Source organism: Haplochromis burtoni, unplaced genomic scaffold (genome assembly GCF_018398535.1).
Source record: "Haplochromis burtoni strain Fernald_Lab_line unplaced genomic scaffold, NCSU_Asbu1 Contig_251, whole genome shotgun sequence".
Taxonomy (NCBI): domain Eukaryota; kingdom Metazoa; phylum Chordata; class Actinopteri; order Cichliformes; family Cichlidae; genus Haplochromis; species Haplochromis burtoni.
Window position 1 is genome coordinate 112,871 of NW_024582612.1, and position 8,727 is coordinate 121,597.

At 38.5% G+C, this 8,727-nt stretch overlaps 1 protein-coding gene across 2 annotated transcripts in view; it reads left to right on the forward strand.

Annotated features, from left to right (window-relative positions):
- gabrg1 (gamma-aminobutyric acid type A receptor subunit gamma1) overlaps positions 1–8,721 on the forward strand; it is a 13,430-nt gene extending 4,709 nt beyond the window's left edge. Inside the window, exons 2-9 of one of the 2 annotated variants that reach the window (XM_005938677.2) lie at positions 990–1,150; positions 2,497–2,564; positions 3,109–3,329; positions 3,583–3,665; positions 4,401–4,538; positions 4,681–4,833; positions 5,696–5,895; positions 5,990–8,721. In XM_005938677.2, the coding sequence (XP_005938739.1) occupies positions 990–1,150; positions 2,497–2,564; positions 3,109–3,329; positions 3,583–3,665; positions 4,401–4,538; positions 4,681–4,833; positions 5,696–5,895; positions 5,990–6,268 (1,303 nt within the window). In that variant the 3' untranslated portion in view covers positions 6,269–8,721. Of the gene's footprint in view, positions 1–989; positions 1,151–2,496; positions 2,565–3,108; positions 3,330–3,582; positions 3,666–4,400; positions 4,539–4,680; positions 4,834–5,695; positions 5,896–5,986 lie in introns of both variants that reach the window. The other variant, XM_005938676.3, reaches the window with a different exon arrangement.
- The last annotated feature ends 6 nt before the right edge of the window (positions 8,722–8,727 follow it).

The window sequence follows — 8,727 nt, forward strand, 5'->3', positions numbered from 1 at the left end:
GTTGTTCTTATTTTCTTCAATCAGTGATGAATAGTAAGATGTTCTGGCTTTGTGGAGGGCTTTCTTATAAAGCAGCAAACTATTTCTCCAGGCTAAATGATGATCCTCTAAATTTGTGACACGCCATTTCCTCTCCAGCTTACGAGTCATCTGCTTCAGGCTACGTACTAAGTTCCTACACTTGGCCTTCCACTAAGTCTGCACAAACAACTCTCAACAACTTTTGTACTTATTTTATTCTGAGTGCTCAGTATGCAATTAACTATTAAAGTGATCTAAAATTAATTACAGTCCCCATACCGTTTGCTGGGGATTTATTCATGGATTTATTACTTCCAGGCTGGACGACTGTAATTCATTATTATCAGGAAGTCCTAAAAACTCCCTGAAAAGCCTTCAGCTGATCCAAAATGCTGCAGCAAGAGTCCTGACAGGGACTAGAAAGAGAGAGCAGATTTTTCCCATACTCCTATAATATACTACATTAAATCCAGAATAAAATTTAAAATCCTGCTCCTCACATACAAGGTATTGAATTATCAGGCCCCATCTTATCTTGAGGACCTGATAGTACAGCCCAATTGAGCATTTTGCTGCCAGACTGCAGACTTACTTGTGCTTCTTAGGGTTAAAAGTAGAATGGGAGGCAAAGCCTTCCACAAACAAACCCTGACAGGCACACCTGTGAAAGGAAACCATCTCAGGTGACGACATCACGAAGCTCACTGAGAGGCTGAGGGTTGGCAGTGCTGTCAACAAAGCAAAGGGCGGCTGCTTACAGGAATCTGAAATATAAGACATTTTTATCCATTTTTCTTTGCTGCATCATTCCTTATATCTTGTGTCATATATTTAATGTCCTCAGTGTGTACCTACAGTGGTAAAAATAAGGAACCAACCAATAAAGGAGAAGGTGTGTCCAAATGTTTTGCTGGTAGTATATGTGTGTGTGTGTGTGTTTGATTTTTACAATGTTTTCTCTTCCACAGTTCAGCTATTGGACCCAGTAAACAGGACGAAGAGGACTATGAAGATGTACCCATAAATAAGACCTGGGTGTTATCACCAAAGGTCTATGAGAGCGATGTAACGCTGATCCTTAATAAACTGCTGCAAGGTTATGACAACAAACTACGGCCTGACATTGGAGGTACATCACTTCAATTTCGCTGACCTAAATTCACAATTATAGTTATCTTAAGGGACTTTTCATTGTATGATAAAGATATTACAACATTAAGTCATGTGATACTGTGTGGCAGGCAGAGCTTGGACCCAAATGCACTTAGAAACAAAGGGAGTAACTAAAGAAGGCAACTTTATTTGCTCTAACACCATACTACAAACAAAAAGACTAAAAGACTAACAGAAACAACCAAAAAACTAGAGAACTAGTGACAGAGAACTAGGAGGCTCAGAGGTTATGAGGGGAAATACAGCGTTCACAGGAGACATGGGAACACACGACAAACAGGGCGACATGACAACGAGCAGAAGGAGACTGAGGACTTAAATACACACAGGATAATGAGAGGAGGCAACAGGTGCAAACAGAGCTGGGGTTGATACAGACCAACAGGACAGGGGGAAGAAAACAGGATACAGTGTACACAGGACAAGAGACTGTCAAAATAAAACAGGAAGTACGATAAACAAAGACTAAGACACAGGCAGGACAGTGAGAGGCGGGGGGAAAGACAGACATGACTGACTGAGAAGACAGAAAGGGAACATCAAACACGGAGACAGGAGATAAACAACATGAAGACAAGGCTGACTAAACACAGGACTGAGGAAGAACTCTAAGATTACTAAGAACCGAAGGCCATGAACCTCAGAATCACATAGAATATTCTTAATAAGCAGTAATGTCCAGAAACACTGGATCCAAGACCCAGAACCATGACAATTATAGAGTGATTAAGTCTGCACTGCATGCTTCCACAAGTATTTAGATAGACTCTTACAAATTCAGATTTAATAATAAATATTTGCATACTGTACTGATGACAAAAACATATTTTTTTCTTTATTTTTTAATTAAAGTTCAGTAACGAGTCACCTCATTACTGTTACTAAGTAAAGTCTGTGAAGAATATAGTTCGCCAAATAGTGTCGCTCAGCATATGAACTTGTGTGCTGTCGTGAGTATCAGCTCCCCTTTGGCTTCTCTCTTCCACTGTCAGGTTGTGCAGAGTTGATCTTCAGGGCAATTTTGGAATAATAGTATTATTGTATTATTCTATACAATATAAAGCGCCTTGAGGCCACTGTTGTTGTGATTTGGTGCTATATAAATAAAATTGAATTGAATCTTTCATCTTCCATCTTATGCAAACACGAGAGTTGCTGTTTAGAGTTAAATTAAGACACATCTTAGAAAAGGTCAAATAATTTTCCATCATTTCTGCAATTCTGACCACGCTTTCAGTAAACATAACTTCACCCCCACCTCCAAATCAGTGATGTGCAGTATATCTCTCTGTTGTGTTTCAGTGAGGCCCACAGTGATTGAAACAGCTGTGTATGTCAACAGCATTGGACCAGTGGACCCTATCAACATGGTAAGCCTGCCTCTCAACATATCTCTAGATTCTTTATCCAGGGTTATTGAATGTCTTTACAAACCTGAACAGTATCTGGACAACTTGTATTCATGCTACAGTTTGAATGCTCTTTCAAAGAAGTCCCCTAACAGTATTAGTTTTTCCATGGCTTTCAACTTCAACCCACTGAGGAAGAGTCCTCCTTGTTGAAAACTCTGTTTAAATAAAGTGAAATGTGGTTCACAGTGCCAACAATTTATTAAGGGGAAATCTCAATATTTAAGGTTGTAATTGATTTAATTATTTAGCAATTTTAACACTTATTTAATGAATGTTGATCATTTGATTTCACTCTCTATGGTCAACGTGTCATCAAAGTCACTCACAGGCATTTGAACAAACTTTTGTCATTTTTATAACATCTCAGTGAAAAAAGAGAAGTGATAAGAGAACATCTGAGTCAAATATGCAACACATTATAGAGGTGGCAAAAGCAAATTCTTCTAGTAACTGTTTAAAAATTGTTCTGGTTTGTTTGCATGATTTCCAAAATCTGTTGCAGGAATACACAATTGACATCTTCTTTGCCCAGACATGGTATGACAGCCGCCTGAAGTTCAATAGCTCAATGAAGCTGCTCATGCTCAACAGTAACATGGTAGGCAAAATATGGATTCCTGACACATTCTTCAGGAATTCCCGAAAATCAAATGCCCACTGGATCACTACTCCCAACCGCCTCCTTAGGTTGTGGAGCAATGGGAGAGTCATGTACACATTAAGGTAGGACAGTTTTGTAGCCAGTTTGCTAACGTCTTTGAAAGTATTTGTCATTTGTGCAGCTTTAGTGTGTACATCTGCTTTTTGTCATGTAGTTCTCTTTTAAGTGAATCCAATTTGTCAAAGTCTGATAGTTTTTTATGTATTCACGCTCTTAAATAAAGACAAGACATACGGTGACTGTAATACTATTAGGCAGGGAAAAACAATTCCGACATATATTATTATTTTTCTGACATAATTCTGTTTCTGTCAGGTTGACTATAAATGCGGAGTGTTACCTTAAGCTGCATAACTTTCCAATGGATGAGCACTCGTGTCCACTGGAGTTTTCAAGCTGTAGGTGGTCAAACATATTCCCCTCTCATTGCTGAGTCTGTCATCTCAACTGCAGTTTCTGTAATTTATCAGAAAATCATACCGACTAAGCCTTTATTCGCCCTCTCCTTGCCCACTGCCCCATCTGCTTGAGGCTGGCTACTTTAAGCTTGTGCCAATCTATCATCTACTTCACCAGGAGAGAGAGGAAGCCACACAGTCCCATGTCTTGGACAGACTTAATGAATTATGCACTTTTTTCTGTGCTGTCACGTTGTCCGTTTCATCCTTCATTTGTCACTTGCATTGTGCTTTGGCTGCTCATCTCTTATTGTCTCAATCTTCTTCGTAGTTTCGCTTCTTCCATGCTAGAAGAAGGACAAACGCATTACAGACATTTGGTGTAAAAACAGCTTTTCATACTTTTTTTGTTTATCTTGTTGTGACAATGTTAATGAAGTCTGAGCATGTCAATGCAAATAAAAGTTGATATTTGCTTTTATCTTAATCGGAGCCATTGTATTTCCTAAACATAGGTCTTTCTTAAGCTTTGTTAACATGTAACCCATAACCTTAGAAGTATTAGAACGACATCCTTAAATATGCATTTTGAATCATTTAAACCTTCGAACATGTAAACATTATAGAAGTCAGATGAATGTATAAAGAATTTTCCTTTTTTTTAATACACACCTCAGGTGGAGCTTCTTGTCAAAAACACAGTTATTTACAGTTATGCTTATGTTTGGGCTGTAGATGGTTATCCTAAAAACGAGATCATGTATCGGTGGCAGAGACGAGCAGTAGAGGTGGCGGACCAGCGGTACTGGAGACTCTACCAGTTTGCCTTTGTGGGGTTGAGGAACACCTCTGATGTCGCACACACGCAATCAGGTTAGAGACTGTAACCAAGTTCACTATCATAGTATCAAAGTTGACTTTAATCTTATGCTACAAGCTGTCGTTGTTTTGCGAAAGCAGAGAGTCAACATTATCACGTGAATTTGCTTTTGCCCTTCATTTATTAAACTTTCAGGGGAATATGTCATCATGACAATCTTTTTTGACCTGAGTCGGAGAATGGGTTACTTCACCATCCAGACCTACATCCCCTGCAGCATGATTGTGGTTTTATCCTGGGTCTCCTTCTGGATTAACAAGGACGCCGTCCCAGCACGAACATCTCTAGGTTTGATCATTTAATTCAGGCACAGATAAAATCAAATGTGTCTGTAAATTACTGTAATATCCTTTAATCTTTGAAATATTTCTATATAATGAGGTTATGGCAATGGTTACGGCAATTTGTATATTAAGGATCATGAAACTGACCTCATGGCCCGTGTTAGTCACGTGTTAGTCACTGGTGCCAGTTTGGTAATTATGCAAATTTACCTGCAGTCAGCCGAGACTAAAGAAGTCGTTGAATGCATGATGGAAACACTGAAAATGCTGCTTCATGTTGAACAGAATCAGCTTTCTGTCTTGTATGCTTCCACTCTTGCTATGCTAATTCTTTAGAAACTTTGGAAGCATTGTGGTAAACTCAGTTCATATTATTTCACTTCCCCTGTCTCTTATCATGTGTGCCATGTGCTCATGAGCAGGAGCATTCACAGTGATATACCGGTAGTAAAAGGACACAATAGTGACTGAACACTCAGCTATTACATATAAGTTAGGTGAATAACATATATGTGTTTTTATTTTTCCTTTTCTTTATCCTGTCATAATTTAGATGACTAACGAAAAGTAATTTAACCAAATAAATGAATATTTGTTATGTTTTACTTTGGACAAAGTTAGGAAACAATGTCCAAGTAAAGGCTGATGTTGCCATACACATTAAAAATATTACTTGTCTGTTCTGCAACCTAGAAGTTTCCTTTATGTCTTTAAGTCTTACGAGGTGCTGCTGCTTATACTACTGCTATCCTTCTATTCAAGTCAAGCTAAAAACAAGTCCAACATTGAAACCACCTTGTGTTTATGTGTTTATGAATATTTGTAGGACTGATATTCTACCACTAAATTCGTCTCAATCCTTTTAGGCATCACCACAGTGCTTACCATGACGACTCTCAGTACCATCTCCAGGAAGTCCCTGCCAAAGGTTTCCTACATCACCGCCATGGACCTTTTTGTCTCTGTCTGCTTCATCTTCACCTTTGCTGCTCTGATGGAGTATGGCACTCTTCACTATTTCACCAGCAACAGGCAGACAAAGAAGTCTAAAGCCAGCAACACACAGGTACCAGATTTTTATTTGATCCCTTCTTCATTAAAGAGCCACAGCATCAAGTACTAACACGGGGAAATGACTGTGTGTGTTCCCTCTACAGCAGAAAGCATCAAGCATGGTGAACATCCGGCCTGGCCCGTCGCTGTTGCAGATGAATAACATTGTACCCTATCATGGGGAGGATGATTACGCTTATGAGTGTTTAGATGGAAAAGACTGTGCCAGCTTCTTCTGCTGCTTTGACGACTGCCGTTCAGGTGCCTGGCGTGAAAACAGGATGCACGTGCGAGTTTCCAAGATCGATTCTTATTCACGAATATTCTTTCCTACTGCTTTTGGCCTTTTCAATCTGGTTTATTGGATAGGTTATTTATATTTATAAAACTGGCACCTCAGAGGACAACCGGAGTGTATCATATACAAAATTTCCCAGAGACTGAGCTACTTGTATATAGTTAGAAATAGGAGGTAGTCATTTTAACGGCTTACTGTTACCAGCCGTCCGATTCCAGCAAGATGCAAAAGTCAAAATAGGAAAAGAACCCTGAATTTCATTGAAACTATAGTTGTGGACATTTGGAATTACATCAAGTGTTTGCACGGGTTAAACTCGAGAGAACGCGGAGGAGTTTTTGGCGTCACTTTTTAATATAGTTTGTTTATTCCTTGCCACTGTGCTATTGACATTGTAAAGTAGGAAGAAGAAGGTGCATTCTAGCTGTAATATATAATGGCAAACTATTAGATTTTTTAACTCTTTTAGAAAAGCCAGTAGCTCTTATCATGTAACTAACCTGATTGTCAGCAGGTCAGCAGCCAATATTTGAAATATCAGCAGTGTGTTTGAGAAATGTCTGGTCCTGTTGGTCATTAGTCGTTAAATAGCTGAAAAACTGGAGCATCAACTGGACCAGCTTCTGCTCAGAATCTAGGAAGGATAAATTTGTAGTATTGGCCAAACGTTGAGTTGTCGAGAAGCGGTGGTTTTTACAGAGGCCTGATTTTATATTATAACATCATAAAGATGATGCACTGCTGAAGGCACAATTCTGAATTTAAAGGAAGAATCAAACTAGACTTGCATTTCCTTTTATACATTTTTGCTGCGTATAAAACACAGCGTGACTTTTGCCGCATGACAAAGAGCAATGTGTACTGAAACGTTTTCAGTAATATTGTCTTAGAGTTACAACATTTTCAACAACATTTTAATGGCAGCTTTCAACAATTTAAGATTTTTACTTAAAGCTCGCTTTGTTTCCTATTTTTCCTCAGAGATGACAGAGGCTCATAAATCTTGTAGCTATGTATTTTGCAGTGAGGTAGAAAGCACCATTCACCATATATCACTGTTTAAGTCACGCCAGTGGAAATTTGGACTCCTGTTCTCAAAATGATGATCTTAATATTTTGGACTTCTGTTGTTCTGCAATACTCAAATCAAAATTAGGGCTATGGCTAAAATCATTCACTACTTGCTGGATATTGGACTGTACAGTAAATTTCTCATTTGCTGTCTGGAGTACGGAGAGAAGTTACCCTTGAAAGTGTTACGAAGTTGTGATATGATCCACAAGCGTGAACTAAGATTTACAAATCAGCGATTTCTGTGGGACTTGTGCAGACTCACAAATGCGGCTCCACATACAGACACAAAGCAATGTGACCACACAGGAGCTGAACGTAGTAAGTTGTGGAAAAATAATCAGTATTTATTCAGATTTGGTTTAAACACATTTGTAAAATAGTTTCACGTGCTTCATATTTGTGTCTTGCGCATTAGTGAGTCCACAAAAGTTACACACAAATCACTGCACACATTTGTAAGTCTCAGTTTATGCTTGTGGATCATATTGTAAGCATTCGTAACCATTTTAAGATAGATTTCTCTTCATGATGCCATCAAAGTATCCCACAATGCCTCGTGAAAATAGCGTATACCTGATGGCCAGTACCTGAGCATTTCCTACCATCGTGCTCAGCACCAACAGAAACATGTCAGATGGAGAAGAGGAAAGAGAAGGCGGTGCCTTTGCTTGAAGATTCACTGTTAAAGAACTATTTTTGGATTCAGTGTTGCTACTTCAAATAGCCACATCAAAAAAAAGCACTGCAGTTTTAATTTGCGACAAATAATGTAAATCATGAAGCTCAAACTTTGTTTTTAAAAGGGCTCAGTACTACGCAATTGTGGTGATGTTAGCCAGTGTTAAGATATTGGATTTTATATAAACAATGACTGTGTGTACTAATATACTTAGGATTGGGTAATTTCCTACTGTTTAACAAATGTGCAGACACAAAGTGCTGAAATGAACCCACAGCATTATGAAAAAATACTGAGAATTACATGTGACTGTTGAAGGATGCAGCTTTCATTCCTAAAAATACTCATTCTTAATAAATGTACTAGTTATGGTTTAAGGAGCTCCAAAGACTACGACGACCTGGATGACTGAGAACCTTCACAGATATACTAGTTATGCTAGCGCATACTATGTGTCTGCATAGAACTGGTAAAGCAAAAAGAGATTAAAACAAAGGTCAGATTCAATTCAGTTTTATTCATGAAGCGCCAAATTACAACAACAGTCGCTTTATATTGCTAGGCAGGCCATTCTTATTCTTTAAAACGTCAGACTTGGAGATAATATGAATAGATATGCTACAGCAAACTCTCCCATAAGAAAACTACAGATAATAGTTTAGTGCATTTGCAGATACACCAAAGAAACATTAAATGACATTTAGTAGAATACTGTGTATAAATGTTACACTTTAGTTTCTTTGCATAAATTCTGTGCATGTCTTGTTTTGCTGTGGGGTGTGTGTGTGTGTGTG